The sequence below is a fragment of the Mytilus edulis genome, chromosome 1 (assembly GCF_963676685.1).
Source record: "Mytilus edulis chromosome 1, xbMytEdul2.2, whole genome shotgun sequence".
Classification (NCBI taxonomy): Eukaryota; Metazoa; Mollusca; class Bivalvia; order Mytilida; family Mytilidae; genus Mytilus; species Mytilus edulis.
This window is the reverse complement of record NC_092344.1, coordinates 66,426,732-66,450,052: the sequence shown is the minus strand read 5'-3', so window position 1 is coordinate 66,450,052 and position 23,321 is coordinate 66,426,732. Positions and strand designations below refer to the sequence as shown.

At 31.5% G+C, this 23,321-nt stretch overlaps 2 protein-coding genes across 6 annotated transcripts in view; one reads left to right on the top strand and one right to left on the bottom strand.

Annotated features, from left to right (window-relative positions):
* The window catches only part of LOC139487474 (plexin-A4-like), a 111,157-nt gene extending 101,928 nt beyond the window's left edge, over positions 1-9,229 (bottom strand). The window contains exons 1-3 of one of the 2 annotated variants that reach the window (XM_071272298.1): positions 9,098-9,229; positions 2,171-3,301; positions 1,360-1,548 (exon numbers count right to left, since the gene is read on the bottom strand). In XM_071272298.1, coding sequence (XP_071128399.1) covers positions 1,360-1,548; positions 2,171-3,286 — 1,305 coding nt within the window. In that variant the 5' untranslated portion in view covers positions 3,287-3,301; positions 9,098-9,229. The remainder of the gene's footprint in view (positions 1-1,359; positions 1,549-2,170; positions 3,302-9,097) is intronic. The other variant, XM_071272307.1, reaches the window with a different exon arrangement.
* LOC139487482 (hepatocyte growth factor receptor-like) overlaps positions 9,211-23,321 on the top strand; it is a 68,054-nt gene continuing 53,943 nt past the window's right edge. The window contains exons 1-2 of one of the 4 annotated variants that reach the window (XM_071272338.1): positions 9,211-9,235; positions 19,816-19,855. The gene's annotated coding sequence lies outside the window, so the exon portion shown is untranslated. Of the gene's footprint in view, positions 9,283-19,766; positions 19,856-23,321 lie in introns of those variants that run through there. The other 3 variants (XM_071272355.1, XM_071272383.1, XM_071272370.1) reach the window with 3 other exon arrangements.

Sequence of the window (23,321 nt, the reverse complement as noted above, 5' to 3'; positions counted from 1 at the left end):
ATTGTTTTCACTGCTGAAAAAATAGGGGGAGATCTCAATTATCAAAGGGGTAATAGGTTTAAACTATCAGAAAGGAGACACATCAGCATTAACCTCTTACATTTCAGCATAAGCAATGATAAGCAGCTATTTTGAATCTTAACACATTTACCAAATACTAATCAAAAAATAATTTCATATTTCCCCGTTCAATCATAATCACTAACATTTAATTATTCATTGCATCATATTTTTAAAATAAATTCAAATTCTATGTCCCATAAATCATTCAAAAAAGGTAGAAATCTGTTCACAATAAAACTTAATTAAACAGTTTTGCATGAAAAATTCTGTATGTAACTGTCCCTAATGCACCCGGAATATCTATGTTCATAACAAAACTGGTAAAAAGGACGATATCATTTTATTACTGAAATTATACATATGAATATTCCTTGGTTCAGTAGATTTCTACTAGCATGATTAGTGTATGCAAATACATGTATAGATAAGCAAGCGTTGTTTGTATTCCTAATTGTGTCAAGGCTTCCTAGATACATTTTTTGTACATCTACATTTATTCTTATCGCCTTTGAATCATCCTAAAGTGCCAGTACATTTTTTTCTTGAAGAGGAAGATTGCAACTCAGATGTTTTTGAAGGTTAACCTGTCTTTACTTGAAGATGCGGTAGACATAAAATTTTATGAAAATTAAACAGCCAAATTAATTTTGGTGAAAGTGTTGGGTACCACCTTAAATTATGTAGTATTAGCTGAAGACCGAAAGCAAAAATTTAGTCAGTATTTTTAAGGTCTATCTCTCAGTAACATCAAAATAAACTGATTTTAGGTTACTGTGGATTCATTTATTTTCGTGGGTACCAATTTTTGTGGATTGAGGAAAACTTGCATAGTCATGGATAATTTAATTCGTGGTTTTGGCAATGTCTGCATACATTCCTTTAGAATATTTATTATTCGTTGAATATTTAAATTCATGGTTCCACTGGCACTGTACCCACAAAATCCCCAAAAGTTAGTACCCAACAAATTATAATGAATCAACAGAATATGACCGTCTGCTCAAATAAAGTCAAGTGTACTCTTTTTGTTTGTTTGTTTGTTTGTTTGTTTGTTTGTTTGTGTCTAACACCACTTTCAGGGCTCTAACCCGCACATCATGGCAGCCACTTTTTCTTTACTGAAAAGCCAGAGTATCAAAATAGAACCAACAACCTTCTGAACAAAAGTTACAATTCTCATCAATTAAGATTTCAATTGAAATCACATGCCATGAGGGACTTCAAACTCAAGAGAGGTGACTGAAGTCCCGACCACTGACACCAACATCAAATTTCCAATATTCATATATTTTTTACCTTTAAAATATGTCCATTTTGTGTACCAATAAAGGCTATTGTGTAATCATGTGTAACAGCAACTGTTATTGCTGACACCTTTGTTTTCAGTGTCAGGGCTGCACTCGCTATAATTGGATGCTCCCCATCTATGGGATAATTGAAATCCAGTTCTCTGCAGTAATCCAAAGTAATCTGTTCAATAAAACCCTGCAGTACAGATAAGAAAAAAAGTTAAAAAAAAAATCAAAATATGCACTGCCTCTTATATACCAGTATACTGCAAATCAACATTTATGATAATCTTCATGTATATATATGCTTTAATTGATCTTTTTGACTCTGATGAATAAGACTTTATAACCACTCCTGTGGGAGTATTCATTAAAAATTAACAGACACTGTTTGGCAGCCTCCAACCTGTCCATAGACCGGCACAGTACATTCCAAAAGCAATAAACGATATTTTTTTTCTTGAAAATTCAGTTTTTGATAGATCAATTTTTAGCATCATGTTCATGTATATAATTTGCACTATAAAGTATTAATGTCAGCCCCACAGACCAGTAAACATAATGCCCTTCTACTATCGTAGGTAGGAATTAAAAAGGATATACTAATTTTTCTTTCTTCAAACCGAAATATGAAGTGATTCTTGAACTGTATTTCGCAAATTTATGTATCATGCATGTCATACATGTCAGTTTTCTTCCAAAGGCATTACAACAGCATGGTAAAATTATCATAAATGTGGTGCTTTAATTTTTGGGGAATGGTGCCAGGAAGAACACTGAAACATAGGAAGATTCTACAAAGTAATGTGATAGCTTACTTCTGCTTTCTGGCATTGCGTTCTATCTACAATGTGATCAGGTCCTATTCTTGCAGTTCCATTAAAACAATTTTTAACATTTTCAATAAATTTTGACTTGATTGTTTCTAATTGGTAAATGCAGACAGCTGTATCATCCAAAGCTTCAGTTGAGTGTGCTTTGCCTATGGAAAATGTAGCAAAGAGAACGTCCTTTGACATAGTTATGCCCAAAGCTTCAGCTAACAATTTCCCAGGTTTAGCTATGCGGGCTGCCTGCAGTAAATTATATTTAGCTCCATTATGTTTACAGACTAGTTCAACCTCTGTATAAGAATAAAGTCTTTCATCATTTTGACAGACACGAATTAACTTTGAGATGTATTTTTCTGACGAAGTGCTCTTTCTCTGCACAGTCGCCATATAACTGAAAGAATCTGATGAGAAACCATATATGTAATTCACTAAAAAGGTATGGCGATGAGTTCCTTCAACGAATTTTGAGGACTTCACAAAATCACCTTTATAAGCTATATCAAGCGTGTTAATATTCCTAGTACAAAATGCCGGAATATCATCTCTTATGAATTTATAACCAGAAGTCGTATAAGTTGTTCCAACATACATTACGTTTGGCTGTGCAAGCTTACCATCTTCTGCCGGACCAGGTGCTATGAAAGCAACAGTGCTTGCGGTTGCATTATTTGCAACTACGTACTTATTTTTAGAAGAGTCATTATCAAATTTAGTAATGTCTGACAAATGGTATTTTTTACATGAACCTTGGAAGAGACTTGAACAAGCGATGAGCCTTTTTCCTCGGTCGTCAATCATGAGAGCTTTGCTGTAACTATCCGTCATCTTTTTGGTTTTACACAAGTTCAATTCGTGTGGAAAACAATTTATATCATCAAGCCTTGGTCCAGTACTTATGGACTGTAGCACTGTAAAATTTTCATTTAATTGTATAATTCTATTGACTCCAGCAACATAAATAAGGCCTGTAGCTTTATCTTTGATCATGTGTCGAAAAGGCTCTTTGGAGTTAGGATTTTGATAAGTATCTTTAATGAAAGTCAATTCTGCAGCCGCAAAAACTACCAGGTGTAGTGTCACCAGTAAAATCTCCATTTTCATCTTTCTTTTTCAAGTCTGAAATTAAAAAAACATATTTATCAATAGCTTAAATAAATGATATAAAATAATTCAACAATAAGTATACAAATATTTTACAATATATATATATATTTAATGATTTATTTATGTACTACAAAATATGCTTATAATGACAAAGAACAACTATAAAAGTGCTGTTCCCTTGCTTTTTATGTGTTCTTTTTGCTGTGCATATACAAATGTACTGTTTTTTTGTCATGGATCAGGATGGATGCCCCATATCCTTTGTTTTTCTATTATATACTATCCTCATAAATAATCAGTAAAAAATCATAAATGTCTTTCTACAGAAAGAAGGAAAGACCAATTTATATTTGAAATATTCTACTTATTGGTTTTGAGTAAACTCATCCTAAGACATACCAGTCAAAAATATTGGACTTACATGTACAGGTACCTTTTTCACAAATGTGATAAATTAAATATACATAAGCAAGAGCATAACCAGATATTCGTTATATATACTGTGGATTTTTTGTAATTTGTTGGATACCTCCCCCCCCCCCCCTATATTTTACCAAAAAAAAAAACAGAATCTGGTGGTAACAACTGATGTTATTTTTCTACTTTCATTTTATGGACATAGTAGCTAGTGGTATAAATAACTGGTAATTGTTCAAATTACTTCTTTCATCTTAATGTATTATTTCTAAAGCTTACTACTTTCATTTTTAAAAGTTTTGAATAGACTGTTATTAGCTTTACATTATTAAATTGGCAAATATTTCATGCATATTCACCTTGTTATCAAATTATGATGTTGTGATAATACATTATGAAAGTTCATTTTTTGTTGCCTGATAATTATCAAGTTATTCCTCAAGGAAATTTACTGATTCTTTTTCATCCAACGATTCAATAACCCTGACAAACATTCTCTGATATGATGTACGATATAAATGTCTAAATAGATTTTTTTTCTGCTTGTAGCTTCAATTAGTCTATGTAGATACAATTACATGAACATGATGAATGTAAGTACTATGTATGGGTTTTGCTCATTGTTCAAGGCCGTAAACAGTAATCTATCCCACATCATTATGACATATACATTAGTACTTCTATATCATTTGGTTTCTGGTTGAGAGTTGTCTTATTCATCATAACACATCTTCTTATATTTATATATATCATTGATTGCATTAATAACAATGTATTCTACAATATAGATTATACATGTACCTTCAACTAAGGCCAAATAAAAAAATATATATGTGTGGTTCCAGTAACCCTACCGTCCCTACTTTTTCGGCTTAAAAATAGCCTACCCTAAAGATTTTATTGTCATTTTTCATTAAGCATTGTTAAAGTCAGAATGTTGCTCCCATAGACTCAATGTAAAAAAAAACGTAAAATAAAAACAAATCCCTACCTACAAATGTACCTACCCTAACTTTTTTTCAGATGTAACTGGAACCACACATACTTTTTTATTTGGCCTAATAGTAATACATTGAATATCTATGTCCCAGAATATACACCATCAGTTGCATACAAAACAACATATTCTGCAATATACATTACAATAAATGTAAATTCCTTATAAGGTCTAAACCTGACATAATACAGCTAAAAATAAATCCTTGAAATTCCCTTTCCAAATTGATTACCCCATATCTGTTAAATCAGGTGTATAAATCTCAGGTAATATATGATGCAACCTGTAATAACACTGTAAATCACAGGTAAAACAATCAGGTGTGGACATACAAAGTGTCACCTACCTACTCATTATAAATAATGACCATCATCAAAACTGACAAGCTTGTTTGAGGTACACAAAATTTACTGCTTTTGATATTTTATTTATCTCTGTACGTGTATTTGTGATGTCGCCCATAAAAAAATTCCAAATATTTCTTTTCGTCATATTTTACAGTAAAAATAAGACATATGCAATTCAACTCAGTTTATAACCTTCAACAGAAGCTTAATTCCTACCTTCATAATATATGATGATATACAAAACTAATATGAATCAGGCTCTACACTACATACCAATCTAAAAAGTTGTGCATTTCCAATGCAAAGTCAACTACAGACTGAATCAAGATCATTAAACACGTTAAATACAAGAAACCCTCTAAGTGCTAATAAGTAAATGTCAGATGAAGCGACTAGAATAAAAGAAAAACCTGTGAGCAGTCTCTAATAATAAAGTTTGTACCCAAGGTTATATCAATTCTTTAACAGGCCCATCAATTATTCCTTAATTATTTTTACATAAAATCCAAATCAATTGAGTTCTAAGCATTATGTGCCTCAAGCATTTCAAATAATTTGAAAAAACTTATTGAAAATGTCTACCTATATATGGGCAGAATCAATTTGCGCCAATTGCAGTTTTGAAAAGGCATTAATTGCGCCACTCTCTGTTATTTTGATGGTATTAATTGCGCCAATAAAGGAAATGAAATTGCGCCACATTTACCTGTTAATATTTTTTACCTATATCATACATGTACCTGTACATGTTTTACCTGTATCAAGACAAAACAAGACAAATACTTTATTAAAGTCTCGCCACTTGTTACATATAAAATATATAGCTTTTTAAAACACAAGTTCACAACAAGAACCACTCTATAAAGAGTTTTGAGAGACTATAAAACAATTTTTTCTTAAAATTATAATGCAAATACAAGTCAACTATAACGAGTATAAAATTCATTTTCGCCGTTTATTAAAATTTCATAGCAGATTTTGGCAGTATATAATACCATATTTTCATTTGTAAAAAGAAATATGATTTTTTCATTATCAGTGTCCAGAAATAAGAACGTCACATTTTGAAAACTGCGTGTAAAAGAAAAGCAACCAATGTGTTGTCAGAGCGACCTTCAAAAATAATAAATTAAGAGATCTTCAAAATTGAAGAAGAAAATTTAGAAAAGAAAGATTTAAAATATGTGTGTCCGTCTTTGTATAAAGAGAGTAGAAAACTGCGTCCGGCTTAATCTAAAAATCGAGCAGAATTTCACAGAATATTGGATGATATTGGTGTTGTTACAAACAAAGATGATGACTTTGTATTGTGTAACGATCCAGAAAGCGGTATAATTTCATTCGGATGCGAGGCTAATTTGAAATTTCAGTGTACAATGTCAGAGGAATTTTTTGCTGTTGGTACCTAGTCAATCATTAAGTTGTTATATATAAATAAAAATATATAAAATTGGCGCAATTAGATAATTATTTTATTGGCGCAAATGATATCTATAGTTTTGAAAATTAGGTGGCGCAAAAGAGGTATTGGCGCAATTAAGTTGTGGCGCAAATGAGTTACTTTTTGGCGCAAAAAGATATCGCCCCTATATATCATGATATATATACCAAAACTTTGAGATAAGATTTGTATGAAAAGAAAACAGTGGCGGATCCAGAACTTTTCCTAAGGGGGGCCCGCTGACTGACCAAAGGGGGGGGGCCGCTCCAGTCATGCTTCAATGATTCCCTATATAATCAACCAAATTTTTCCCACGAAAGGGGGGGCCTGGGCCCCCCCTGGATCCGCCTATGGAAAAGACAGACTTACAATTCATATTGTTAGTCAACAGAGTACTTTTTGTAATTTGTGTGAGACCACAACTTTTATAACAAAATGAAATGAATACTATTTTGCTTTGATCATAATTTAGTTGCATAAGAACATTTTTTTTTCTGTTGAAAGGATTTTATGTTAGTGACACAGACAAAACAATGTAGTGTACTTGCTTGACTTGTTAGTTAATTTAATTACAGAATTTAAAAGGGTTATAAAAAAAACAAAGAATTTCTACATTGTACAATGTTGTACAATTTAGCAAAAGTATTTTTTGTCATGTATATGTTTTTCAGTAACATATATACCAGGGAAATCTTGAACGTTTTTTCATGGTTGTAATATTAATTTCTTTTTAGTGTGGGTCTCATTGGGGTCTAAGCGTGACGCGGGATTGCTGATTTTTTTGTAAGCGTGACACGTGAAAGTCAAATTATTGAGTCGTGAAAAAGGGAAATGAGGTCTAGCGGGACCCGGAAAATGACCAAAAAATGACAATTGCTTAGGTACATATATAGTGTAAGCGGGATACGGGAATCTGACAAACAGTAAGCGGGATCCAGGATCGGAACCCCCCAATGAGACCCCCTTTAGTGTATACAGATTAATCTGTGCATGTCTACATGTATTTCTCATGAAGATAATTTTACATACTAGTTGGATGTGATGTTATCAGTTGCTGTTCTGGGGATACCAGAAACTTGAGTGTAAATTAACCCCATTCCAAAGACTTGCAATTATGTAATTTTATTTGTTAACTGTAATTATACAATAACAATATCTAATTACTGGAATTAAAGATCTATAAATATGTATCTTATCTTGGGAATAAACATGTGGATTTGATTGCATAGTTTGTCAATATACAAATATACATGCAGTCAGCATGGTTAGCCACTAGTCCGATGCCCCAGACTAGTAAAATTTCATTTGGACTAATAAGTTTTTGCAAAACTTTGTATGGCCCAATAAGAAAAATGTCAGAATATTGATCTTCGGACTAGTAGTTAAAAAAGTTTTTGGTGCAGACTGTAACATGTACAAATGTATAATGTAGAGAAAGATGACCATCTACATGTATAATATTAAAATAGTTTGGCAAAAAACTTAAAATATGCACATGTACCGATAGATTGGAAATATATTAGTTGAAAATCTGATTTGATGTGTATATTACATTTTGAAAAAAATATTTGGATCAGCTTTATACCAGATAAACTTTTGCTTTGTTATCAAAATGCATTGGTTTTTTTCTCAGTTATAATTTAATGTTTAAAACATTTGGACATGGCTTTTTAAAACATTATTGTTTACTTATAATACTTCAATGTAATAAAACAAATCTTAGCTACACCTACAGAATCCCAGGGTTTCGGATGTGAATTATATTGATTATCTCATAGAAACTCAATATATACATGTAGTAATTATTATTAAACTAATGCTTATACATGTAATATGTGCTAATCAAGAGTTATTTTCGTCATTACTTTAAGAAGCACCGGTGTACCGGTACATACATGTATATTTTAATATCAAACTAACTGAAAAACAGTAAAAGAATAAAAGAAGCCGAAAACTATTTGAGATTTTTTAAAGACATGTTAAATTATGATTTTGAATGTTACTAACACTTTATTACATGGACCATCATTGCTTTAAATGAAAATACAAAAAGCTATAAAAAAAACCTGGGACATACTGTACATTGACTGTCCCAGGAAAAAACTATTTTCTCTTTAAAAAATCATTTCACAACTTTTTGAGAATAACTCTGAAAAACCGAAGATTTAACATAGTTTATTAAAAGACTAATACAACTCCTCAATATTTCCTAAATAAAACATGATAAATCATAGTTTCTGACTTATCAAGGTTCATGACTTCCAAAAAAATAATATCACTTTCTTTTCCAAGTCTTTAGATCTTGAATTGAAAACAATAAAACAAAGTCATGTACAATTTAATAATATACTTAACTGATATTGAAAGATAAACTCCTACACATTATATGAACATCCACATTTTATGACTTAATTATTCACAGTCACATTCCTTTGGAACAGTAATAAATATCGTAATCCACTTTAAATTACCGGATGCCTTTTACCGAATTTTTTGTCAATGAACTTACCTGCCCCGCTTTTGTCGACAATTTTTAATAAAATCCATGTATAAAAAAATCCTCACATTTTGAATGTGTGATAAAGAATATCCATTTAATTACTTACCATTACTATGTATGTGTGTTTACCACTACAATTCGAATAAAATAAACTTTTTAGGCTCCTGTTATTTTCGTGTTTATTTTTCTTGCTCTTTATAGCACTTGCGCAGCAGAACCGGAAGTAGCATGGTGTTCTATCGAGGTCAGTAGTCTCTTTGTTTGCTTTGTTTGTTGTTTGTAAGCATTCAGGTATATGGCGGTAACATTTAAACGTTTAATGCACTACTTGATTTTTTGAAACTAAATAATTGAAGTATAAGCACCCAATTAAACAGGACGCATCCATGTTCGCGAAAAAATAAGTTTTGAGACAGTGATTCCATGTCATGTCTTTTTGAAAGATACTTCATTACTTGGAAGGCAAAAAATTATGTCAATATAAAATTTAGGAAAGACTTTATATTGATTGAAATATTGAAGTGATTTTACTACATGATTAAATTTTGACAGATTGAACTATAAATGCATTTAGGAAGGTGACACACCTTGTTTATGAGTGCCTGTGTTTGTTGGAATTGAACAAATTTTTATGATTTGTATACAAATCCTTGATTGGAATAAATAAGTGAAAAACCATTAGGTCTACTTATGGTACCAGCCTACCCGGTAACACTTGCCTCATAATACTGAGGTTGTGAGTTCCAGTCCTGCACATGCAATCTTATTTGACTATGATTGTTAGCTTTGCAATAGACAATCTACCGTTCTCTACTAATAAAACTTGACTACCAAGAAATAGCATATTTGTGCTGAAAGTGGCATAAAATACCAATCAATCAATCAATATTGAATTTTATAAGCTAGTTTACCCTTCAAAATTGCAGCCAAGGGAAATAAGTCAAACTCTAATTAAGTTTATCTTATAGAAAATAAACAAATGCTATATAGGGGCATTAGCTGTCAAATTCTATTCCTCTTTTTACAATAAGTCTAAATTAAGCAATTAACAATGCATGGACCTGATTAAATGAATCATCATTTCATGTAACAGTGTTCCAGCGAGGATTTTGAAAGGGCAGGGTGCCAATCCTGAAAAGGGCATGTTTTAAACAAGTAAAACGATGTCTTTCACAAGTTGTTTATGGTATTCAACTTTCTGTCATTACGTTTTCTCCATGACACTACTGTAAACATTGCAAATTGTGCCCAAGTTCTTCAAAGATCATTGCCGACTGGACATGACCAATTCTATTTGAATGAATTAATGTTGATGATCGTTCATGACCCATCCAATAAACGAATTACCTATAACGACAGATTATGACACCAGTTGTAACCGTAGATTAGCTTGGGGTCGTAAACAAAGTCAAACTTTTCGCCTGGTAAAATTTAGTAATTAGCGGATCATATCAATACGAACATAATAATATACAATCGATCTTCAAAAAAGGCTGGGCGCCCTGGAAACTAAAAAGGGCACAGGGTGGTACTCAGGAAAGGGCAGGCGCTGCCCCCTCTGAAAACGGCCTAGCTGGAACACTGTGTAATTTTAGGGACCCTGCATAATTTACTATTGAGGGGCCTTCATGGCCAATGGTCTAAGTAGTTCTACTTCTGTTATCACTAGCCAGTCAACACTGAGGTTGTGAGTTTGAACCCTGCTCCTGTGGGTGCACTCGACTCCAATCTAAATTAACTATGGTTATCAGTTTTCCTATCGCAGGTCAGTGGTTTCATTGAGTCAGATATGACCTCTGAAGACTGCTGACAGTCATATAGCCAGATATAAATATAAACTTTTAATGACCATGTGGATTTGGACTATTCTAGGATGGGTCTGTTTGATTTCAAATTATAGGTTAAAAAAAATTGTAATTTGCATTTTTTCCTGTACATGTATAAGAATTATTTTTTGTGGATCGAATACCTCAACCAAATGCTTAATCCTTTGTTTACACTCTCAATGTTGACATTCTTTAACATGGTTTTAGTAGAGTCAATTATTTTGACCAGGATTTAGAACTATTTGAAAAATAAAGTCTCAGACTCTCCTCAACAAATGGCAGTTGTTTGATTTAACATGTCAATCATGACGGTACAAATGTACATGTATGACAAATAAATAAAACACAGTATGAAAACTTGTGACTGAGCAGCAAGAATCCAACCAAAAAACAGATAGTAATATATTTTTATTTGCAGTTAAAGACAGTTAAAGAGATCATTATTTTGAATATGTGTAAAAAAATATGCCATAAATCTGCTTCGTTTCTACTTCATTTAATTGTAAACTTAACTCCTAATTATCAAAGCTAAATTTCAAGTTGATAGCCAATTTAATTTCCTAATAGAAATCTGTTAGAATACAAAAATGTACTTGACTTTTAAAAGTCTAATTTTGAAGCTGTTTACATGTAATTAATGATTATCTATAAATTGAAGGAAAAACCATAGGGAATTCCAAATTAGAATATGTTTTTAAAGGTAAAGGTAGAATCAATATTGAATTTATTTGTATCATTTACATGTATAATAATGAATAGAAAATACATTGTATGAATCTTGTTCAAGATAAAAGTCTATTAGAGACAGCATATTAATAATAAATGAAGCAAATCAGTTTTTTTTCCCATATAGATCTAATATTGAATGCATATATATGTCTATACATTGTATTTGATTTATTATTTATGATACTAGTTGTCTAGAAATATTATTCATTTCGTTCTACATGTATCATGACATGGTACTCATTTTGGAAATGCATGCAAAATAAATAATATATATCATTGCAGACTATAATATCAAAATCATACATTTGCTCATCTTTTTAAGATACATTGAATGTTGAAATTGGTCATGACCATTTAAATTTTGGAGTTGTTTCCCTTTCAATAGAAAAACAATGATGACTACATAACTTTAGAACTATTAGACAAGTAAAATGTCAGACTCTCCCCTACAAATGACAGTTGTTTGTTTCTACATGTCAATCATGACAGTACATAAAACATTCTATATACATGAATATGTATTTGAATGCAAAAAAAAAGACTTTTTAATTGTGGTTTTTTTCTATGATAGACTTGAAGGCAACCACAGTTATCTCCCCTTGTAGACTTGAAGGCAACCCCAGTTGTCTCCCCTTAGAAAAGAAATATTGTATTCAGTAATTTCCTCATTTGAATTATTACAAATATTTGTTTTTATCAATCATTTTGTCAATTGCGGTCTTGCTTTTTATAATATAACATTTTTTGGATGTATATATATATTTATATGTTTATTTAATAAATTTTCAAATATTCTGTACTTAAAAGAGCTTGAATCACTTAAAAATTAATTAAAAGAAATTCTGTGTAATTGGGAATGAGACAGATATCAATCAACATAATAAAATTGAAAAAAGGATATTTAGGGATCAACTTTTGGTCCTCCATGACAGATTAGTGTCCATACAAAATCAGTGCTTTTTAGCATTTTGGTAATGTGATGCTATCTGAATTGGTTTTCTTATAAGATAGTGTTATGGATGTGATGCTATGAATTTTGGAATCATGGTATTTCAAATTACCCTGTTTACCAGGATGCTAAATAAAGTGTCTGGAGAGAACACTGCCAAATGTTAAGCTCTAAAAAGATCTTCAGAAGTCTTATCCAATAGACAACTTTCGAGTTCGAGTTCGATGCATTTCCGTCAAAAACTCTGGTTTTAGTGAACATCATTTGTGCGTTTAGGGGCGCCGTCACTGCCATTTTAATGTTGAGCGAGTGGTTGGAAAACTATAATTCTATATAGTAGGAATTATTCGGCAAATTGAATTCTCAAAATTGACAATCAGCACTGCTGTCATTAGGGAATTGTCATTAAGTACCTACAGAACAACCTTTATTTCTAGTTTATCCTGCACAACCATGATCACTAAGACGTTTGATGAACGTTTAAAGTGCAGGAATACAGGCGAGCCCCTCTATCTGGTAAATGACATCATAAAGGCGCGCATAATTGACAAGTTTTTCCGGTGACGGATGAACTCGAAAGTGGTCTATGGTTTTTGAGTTCAATGTAGACTACCAAAATAGAATAGTTTAATCATTTTAATATTGGTAGGCATATATAACATTTACAAAACATCTCTTATTTTTAGAAGACTAGAATTTCCCCTAAATGGTAGATCAGATTTTTATCAGCAAGTGGTTCATTTGATCTGCATAATCAATGGTCAAAATTCAATTATGACCTCAAATTTTCTAGCTCATCTCTGAATGTTCTCTTGTAATGTCTAGTACAGTCTGGTATTGTCACATGCAAAAAATACATCTTTTTCCAAATCTTTGAAAAAGAATGACAAATTTTGTCACCATCTCATTAAGTAATCATTAGATTAAAGTTTCCATCCCTATTCAAGTGCAAAATTACAATTTTTCATTCTCTTATCATGTCAGATATATCATGTTAAGGAGGGGTATGAGAAAAATACCAGTCGAGAGAATGTTAAATTTCGCGAGCTGTAAGGCGAGGGAAAGTCATTCTCAAGACTGGTATATTTCCCAAATACCCCTCAAGAACATGCTATATCTGTTTAATTACAACGTATGTCTAAAATGCATTGATGATTGTGATGTTACAAGTGTTCAGTCAAATAGAGTATTTTTTGGCAAATACCACGGCAGAGAGGGTAAAAAAGGCTTATCCTTTTTGCATATACCCTGGCAACGTTAAAAATGAACGATATTCATTTGATAGCAGTAAATTGGTGAAAAAAACACTGGCTATCAACCAATCAAAACCCAGGATTCTTACATAAGGTGTAATATTAACAAACATTCAATACAAATCCTTTACGTCAATTTGTTATACATCAGTAACATGTATCCTTCTTCAGGAACAAAAACAAAATAGTTAGACACTATTAGTACTTATTTTTCCAAACTTTAATGTATATGAAATTTAAGTTTTGTACATAGTTTTCAATTAAAAGTTTACATTTCTTCATGTACTTAAATTTTTTTAACCTAGAGTTATCTCCCATCTCACAATCTACAAAATTCAAATTTCTTTTTTTAGGAGAAAACCTCCAAATGGTTTTGCAAAGATATTCATATGGATACATTATACATTTACAATCTTGCAAAATTTAAATATACACCCTTGGATCTAAATGACACTTAAAGTCTTGACTATTTCACCCTACCTGATATACTTTCCTTTTAAAGACTTTATGTAAAAAATGCTGACAGAAAAAAATAATCCATTTTTTTACCTCAATTATTGTTCTTTTTAGAAACCACACATTTTATAAATATCAATTTTTATTATGCCCTCTTCTTTTGTTTCCATTCTCTAATTTCAGTTTGCTTAAACCAAAACTTTTACACAATGCTTATTTCCACAAAACACAGATCAAGTTTAATATTTTTGTGGACCCATTTTAATCGTTCTAGAGTTATGCCCTTTACAAACGAAAAAATTGCTTAATTTTTGCGTTTCCTTTTTCTAATCAAATTTTATGAAACACAATACTTATTACCACAAAACTCAAGTTAAAATTTGGGTAAGATAACTTTTACTGTTCTTTCCCATATGTGATTTATAACAATTACTTAAAACATATAAATCTAAATTACAAAAAAACTGGTGCATTACGTTTGCGCGCATTACCATTACATTTGCGCGCAAAAATCATTACGTTTGCGCGCAGCTTTTGATTACAATTGCGCGCATTTTTATGACAGGTAAACTCAGGTAAAATACAGGTAATAATACTTATTTATTTATAATTAGTTCAATTATTTACAAGTGTAAGTACTCGTTCCGTTAGTCTTGGTCCCCTACTCACCAATGTTGAGGTGGAAGTGGGATTTCGAGCAAAATAAGTCCGTTTTATTATGCACAAGCACTAAATCCTAGAAATATTTACAGATAGAAATGTTAAAATACTAAAACATAGCTAATCTTAAAGGTAAAAGTATTGATAATTTCATGACATTACTTTACGTGTAGGTACGTGTCTAAACTCCATATTTGTGCCTTGGTGTAACTTTACAAACTAACTTAAATGAATTACTTATTTTAAAAACGATCACTATTCGTTTACATTTACTCTGAAATATTGAAATATTCGCAATGAAGTTACATGTATTAAACTACGGAGTTTCTAATGATCACTTTATAATTGGTTTCATAATTCAATATGAACAATATATAATTTGAGTTAAGAAATATTTTCAAAATCAATAATTGATAGTCATATTTATTATGAAAATAAAAAAATATATAGTCAATTATAATTTAATTTAATTTTTATTTATATTTTTACCTGAGTTTACCTGTAAAATGAATGCGCACAAATGTAATCAAAAGTTGCGCGCAAACGTAAAACATTTTAATCCTCAAATGCGCGCAAACGTAGTGCGCCCAAAAAAACACAACCAAATACTATAGAAACAATTACCAATGCATGAACTTGAATATATCAGCATTTCGTGCAGATTTAAGACTAAACACCATCTGATTAATTAAGGAGGCTCACGGGTATAAGATTTTCAGAGAAAAGTTAAACATTTATTTTTCATAACAAATTTTATTAATTACCTTTAGCAGTTGTTACTTTATCATATGGTACAAAAATCATTCAAAAAAATTAATTCATGTTGGCCCCAGGTGACTTTTAAAATGGAGATATCATTGAAAAAGCTCCAAATTATCTCCCTTTGGTGCAAAAATGCAATTTTTTTGTCATTAAAATAGAAATATCTTTTTTAACTCATTGGTGACCTATATTTTTTATTGTTGTTTTCGATAAGCTGTACTTAAACTAAATAATTGTAAAATTTTAGCGATTTCTGTAATTTAGTTCTTTTTTAATTTTGATATTACCGCTATTGCTCCTATTAGTTCAACAGAAAAAAAGGACATTTACAAAAATGTATGCTTCTTTCAAAGGCAGATTGTGAGCGTAAATGAACGGTGACCCCATTGTTTTATTTCATTTTTCTATTAAGTATAAGATAAAGTTCATTTATAGAAAAAAATAGCGAAATCCTATATTAGATATAAAAAAAATGATTAAGACCCGCGAGCCCCCTTAACTGAAATTTCATTGAAGACTGCAGACAGACTTATGACCTGTTATAAACATAAATATAAATATAAAGAGACAAACAGAAACATGTAATTGTGTAATGATGATTGTTCTAGGTCTGTTTGATTTCATTTTGAATGTTAATCATGGTTTTACCTGTATGTGAATGATTTTGGGACCAATCTGTCAATGAAATGTTATTATCTGGTGGCTTTTCAATGTCAACATCTTTTCTCTTAAATAAGTGAACACGGTCAGAACATGCACAACCCGGGATCAAATAGGCATGTTCAAAATACGTATTCAATGATATGATTGAATAAAGTTTTAATGACAAAATACACTTAAATATATCAGAGATTAACGTTAGTTGGGGAAACACATGATTTTTACCTCGGGCTAAAAAAAAATATATGTCTGTTTACGGTTACCTGACTGTCCGTATTTTTTTAGCGCTGACCCTAAGTCATTTTATTTCCATCGTAAAGTGAAAAATAAACTGAACTTGTGTCAAGGTGAAGTTAGTGTTGCCGATAATATAGATTAATTGTCTGATACATCCCAATGTTCACAATCGTGAATACGATAGCTGTTTTCAGGAAATTCACGACTCGTGTGATGAAGTTACAACTTTGCCGCCATTTTTTCCAACCAATAAAAAAGGGAAATAATCCAATCATTAAAAATTCAGGTAACTCGGCACATGAACAACTCGGACCACGACAAGACGAAACGGCATGACACAAAATTAAGTCACAAAAAAATTAAATGAAATGGAAATACCAACCTACCTACCCTATTTTTTTAAAGCATGTAACCTTAAACAGACATATATATATTTTTTGGACCTCACCTTGTATCTTTTGCTTTCATTTGGCATACCCGTAGCCAGGGGGGTTCGTCCCCCTTGAAAACAAATAAGCACTGGTAAAGTTAACGTTCTGTTCAAATTGTGACTGTTAAAGTCGAGTTCCTTGGTCCAAATTAAATAACTCCCTCTTGGAAATTCCTGGCTACGGGCCTGTTTGGCATCCTTTGTTGTTGTCTATTGCACACTAAGTTATAATTAGTATCAAAGAAATTAAAGAAGGTGTGGAATGATTTGAGTAAGGATTTTTTTTTACTCATTTCTTGCATTTTTGGCAATTTTATCATAAAAGCTATATTAAATGCTAAAGTTGAAATTGTATATGGTCAGTACATACATGACATAGTGTCTACATATAAGTCAGTGTCACTGAAGATAGGAGTTTATGGAATGACAATTTTCATCTTTTTATGCTTTTTTTTTTGGTGAATGATCCTATAAGTTATAATAGGTAGAGATGAACATAAACTACAAAATCAAAGAAGAAAAATAAATCTACAAATAAGTCAACATGACCTAAATTGTCAATCACCTCCTAATAGATATTATCTTGAGAACTATAATAGATAGTCACAGAAAGAGAGAAAACGTGTCATATCAGCAAAAAATATCAGCAGATATGATCTTCCAGTGCAAGCAATTAAAGTGACGGAAATCGTCAAAATTAAAGTGACGGAAATCGTCAATTGACTCCCGTTTGTAGTGGTAGTACTTGAATAACTAGATTTTTTTTTTTTTTTACATTTGATGTTTTCCAATTAGATCTGAATAATTAGACCTGGTTGATTGACTTTGTGGATGGACTCCTTAGAAAAAAAACTTGCTCATTGATGAAGGCTGTACAGTGACCTATAGCTGTTAATTTCTTTATCATTTTGTCTCATTAGTCATTCAATGTCAATCATATCACATCCTCTTTTTTATATCTAATATATAGTTCAATGGAAATTTTAGACCAATTTAAGGATAGAAGATAATATACATGTATAGTATAGATATACAGTGAAAATGAAAACTGCAAAAATATCTACCTGAAATTGAAGTGATTTTCTTTTGACTTTTTTTTGAAGATTTTGTCCTTAAAAGCATGATTTGCCTTTAATTCTCTTAAAACAATCTGAATTGAACCTGTTTATAATTTTGATTTGTGTGTGAACGATGACTGCCAATATTTCTAATGATTTGAATGTTGCATATATGTGCCATATGCACAATTCAGGCTACTGGGAGCCTCTTGTTTTAGTTTGTTATGTATTATAATTTATTGTGGAATTCTTCTTACTTGCTTTTTAATTGCCAGATATAATTTGTTGCTACTCTTGCCTAATATTCAAGTAATTCAAAGCCATTATTATGATTTATGGCTGCTCTTGCCTAATATTCAAGTAATTCAAAGCCATTGTTATGATTTATGGCTGCTCTTGCCTAATATTCAAGTAATTCAAAGCCATTGTTATGATTTGTGGCTGCTCTTGCCTAAGATTCAATTAATTCAAAGCCCCAGCTATGATTTTGGGCTACTCTTGCCTAATATTCAAGTAATTCAAAGCCATCATTATGATTTGTGGCTGCTCTTGCCTAAGATTCAATTAATTCAAAGCCCAAGCTATGATTTTGGGCTACTCTTGCCTAATATTCAAATAATTCAAAGCCATTGTTATGATTTGTGGCTGCTCTTGCCTAATATTCAAGTAATTCAAAGCCATTGTTATGATTTGTGGCTGCTCTTGCCTAAGATTCAAGTAATTCAAAGCCATTGTTATGATTTGTGGCTGCTCTTGCCTAATCTTCAATTAATTCAAAGCCATTGTTATAATTTGTGGCTGCTCTTGCCTAATCTTCAATTAATTCAAAGCCATTGTTATAATTTGTGGCTGCTCTTGCCTAGTATTCAAGTAATTCAAAGCCATTGTTATGATTTGTGTCTGCTCTTGCCTAATATTCAAGTAATTCAAAGCCATTGTTATTATTTGTGGCTACTCTTGCCTAAGATTCAATTAAATTGAAGAAGATATTTCTGGAGAACCTTTATTGTTATTGGAATCAATCACTTTACCTTCCACTGAAATTATTCTCTCCATCTTTCTCTGGGGCGGATCCAGCCATTTTTAAAAATATGGGGTCTTAACCCATGATAAAGGGGGTTCCAACCATGGCATAGGCGGATCCATGAGGGGGAGCTCCCCCCCCTTTTAGGATGAAAAATTTAGTTGATTATACATATATAGGGAATCACTGAAGCATGACTGGAGTGGGCCCCCTTATATAAAGTTTTGGATCTGCTGTGGTTCCTCCATTAGTTGTCATGGTATAGCCATTGGCACTAAAAGTAGCAACAAACAAATAATTTAGTATCAATTTTAAGTTGTTTAAAGCAAGGATTTGTACTGCACAAATCCTTGTTTTAAGTAAAATCCCCTTTTCACTTTAATGATGAGATGACTCAAATTTGCTTTTACTGAATCTCATGAAATCTTAACATAACAATCAGATCAATACTGTGTCAATACTATGACAAATTGTGAAGTAGTTACAGAGGAAAAAGTGATACAACATGTAATATTTATGACATGCATTTACTCAACAACTGCTTTAATGTTGCAAGGCTCAAAATCTGGTTTAACCTTGAAGGATAAAAGTAATGTATTTACATAAAAGATGAACAAGGAGAAATGCCATTATTTTGATATAAAAATCCTGTTATTTTTATTAAAAGAGATCACATTATCATACTTGAAATTGGCGGGACAGCTTCTCAATAAACAATTATATTTTATCTCTTTTTTTAAAGGGAGTTACTAATTTAAAGTATTATTTATTTATTTGCAGATGTTTATTGTTAATCGACTAAGAAGATTGTCACCCTAAGGTAAGGTGCAACAATAAATTAATAACAACAATAATCAATACTATCGCCCCAGAATCTTGTATGACTAATATCATGATTCATTTCATATTGGAAACAAATCCGGGTGAGTTAAATAATACTTTTTTTCCACATAAAAATAAATTTCCATACAATTATTCTTTAACTTATTGATTTGTATCTGAGATACTGCTTTTAGGAATAAATATAATTTAAAAAATCTAAAAATATTAGAGGAAAACAAGTAATATTTTTGTATTTTGATTAAGTTTCAATTGTTGAATTCTGTTTCCAGTACAATCGTAGCCTTTCTGAGTTAGATCTGATTGTTAATGTAACATTTTTAAATATATTATTAATAAGACGTTATGACAAAAAGCTCTTTGATGTGTTTTAAATTACACCAGGATTTGCACTTTTAATGGAAATATGAGTAAAATAGCAAGAGTTATAGGGTTCATGTCACTGTGACATTGTATTGAAATAATAGGGTCAAGAAATTAATAATATGCTGTGGTTTAAGGTTATATACTTAATATTTTAAGATTTTAGTTGTGGTTTTTCATACTATTACAAGTGTAATCCAAAAGAAAAAACGTGGTTGTCTCATTGACAATCATACAACCTCTTAGTTTTATACTGAATATAAAAACAATGCTTTCCTGTGTGACAAAAATAAATCCTTTTTCAAGACTCAAGACAGAGATATAAATAAGTTATCCTGAAATTTTCTAGCTGCAATCATCATTTATTGTACAGACACTTCAGGAGATCTCTACTATTGACTATATAATGAACTCTTTCTAATGTGTCAATGTATATATAATGTATATATCTTCTTTTACCCAGAATAACTACATTTTTGAACTTCAGAAATCCATGGGCTGATCCAGCCATTTTAAAAACTATATGCTCCCATTCAAATGCATTGATCTTCCAAAAAAAAGGGGGGTTGCTGCCCCCCCCCCCCCCCCCCCCCTCCCCCTGGATCCACCACTGGAAATCAGAGCATGTTTTAATGTTATATATGAAGATATACATCTACCAAAAATTATAGTACAATGTAAAATGTACTACTTTGACTCGAAATTGAATTTTTTTTATATAATATAATGTATATGAATTCGGCTTGTCTACCCAAAGAAAAAAACACAGTTTCATTTTTCCACCCATACTTTTTTACACCTTAATTTTACACTTAACAGAAAGCATAACACTTTTGATTTATATGATGTAGATATAAGAGAGTAAGTCATATGTACTGATTGCTGTCAATGTCAAAATAATTAATGTCCAATCCAAGATGTTTCTGTTACACTGGTAACCATCTGGGATAAGTTTTCTCCTTGTATCAAAAGATATCATCAAAAAACACAAAGTAGATTGAATGTTAGAATTCCTTTGTACATAGACATCTGATATGATATCCTAAATTTCATCTTATAATAGTGTTAACAATTAGGCCATTATAAAAAAAATCATATTTGCTGATACACATTTTTTTTTGGAGCGGGAAGGTAGTTGTAGGGGGAACATGGAAAAGGATAGTGCAAGTGGGGCATCCATGTACTTTGGACACATTCTTGTTATTCAATTCTTATAATTATATATTTATGCTACAACCATATAATTATACCCCCGCTTTAAAAAAAAAAGGGGGGGGTATACTGTATTACCTCTGTCTGTCCATTCATTTGTCCGTCTGTCCCTCCGTCCGTCAGTCTGTTCATCAGTCTGTCTGTCCCATGAATATTTTGTTTTGTGGCATTTTTCTCAGGAACTACAATGCCAGGATTTCTGAAATTTGGTTTACATAAGTCAGCTATACCGTTCGATACGTTCTCAGATTCATCACTCAACAACTTCCTGTTACTGAACACATGCATCATTTTACACATGATAACCAAGTAGAAATTTTTGTCACATTTTTATGATTTGTTTCAAACATTTTGCCTGTTTTCATATGCATTGTTGATACACGGTCGTGTGGACTACATGCTTTCATGCATTTTATGAAATTTTAATATGGAATGCCACTTGATTGTTGTCTGCCATTCAAAGGTACAGATTCTTATGAAACATACATGTAATGTAACTACATCTGCTTAAAATTCCTTGTTATTTTAAAAAAAAAATCATTTATTTTGTGGTAATCGAACAATTTCAGTTTACTTAAGAATTTGTTTGATCTGTTTTTGACAAATGTTCCTCTCTTAAACAAGACAGACATTTACGCATTCCTCGTATATTTCTACCTTTTAAACTTGGTCTGTTTGTAATGAAAGCCTTTGAAAATCTTAGTAACAACCCAAGATGAGCTAACAAAGGTTATAAACTGAGATAATAAGGATATCTTTATTGCTGCGTGATGTAAGAAATATTACTGCAAGTCAATAGATCTTCTATGCTTTACTGGAAATAAATTAGCATGAAAGTTTCTAATGTGCTCTACACAGGAACTCTACTTCAAATATTAGATGTTTTTATATAAAGCCCAAGGATTTCGTTCTCTGAACATTATGTGGTTAAAAATTGCAACATTTGCTGAAGACATATATTTGTGTGTAATGAGTATTTTTAATCTGTATGTATGGAAACATTTGCTGCTCAAAGCCAATTTTGTTATGTGTGATAGACCAAGAAGGGAATGTCATCTTTCTGTATTAACACATTCTTTTATTTTGGTATTATTTGTTCATATTGACCCTGGCATAGTTCTATGTTTGTCGATCATAGACACAAATTAAAAGGGAGGAACTTGGAGAAATGGGAAGGTGTCTTAAACGTAACAGTATGACATTTGCTCTAGATGTCTGTTTTTGTCTCAGCTGTATTATAAGACTAAGGGAAAGTAATACTGCAGCAGCAGTGTGTGGTTATCTTTGTGTCAAGCTCATATTTCAAATTGATACACCTTATATTAATCTAGTATACAAATGCCTTATGGTCTGAGGGTTCTGTCTGGCATGTGTCTATTGTCCTTGACCTCAATTTCATGGTTTAGCTGCTACCAATATCACATGATTTTTCAATAAAAATGAGTAATTGGACAATTACATTTATTATGTTATAGATTCATTTCAAGATATACATATTTGTCAGAGAGAGTTACCTAATTTTATGGTTTTGTTGCTAAGTTATTTTGAGATTTAAGGGCTGACCTCAGATAATCTCAATCAATAGATAATCTGTTTTTAGATTGAACATATCTGAGGAATGATCTGAATCAGAATGTGATGTGTACATGTCTGTCAGACTGGGTTTATCTTACCTTGACCTCATTTCCATGGTTCATTGGTCAAAATTAAGATTTTATGATGAAGCTGTTTCTCAGATACTTTGAATTATGATATAAATATATTTGTATATATATATATTTAATAGATTGTATGACAAAGTTTATCAGACCTTGGCATGATTTTCATTGAGCATTCATAATGATAAGTGTTAGTGATCAGCACATGAAGTA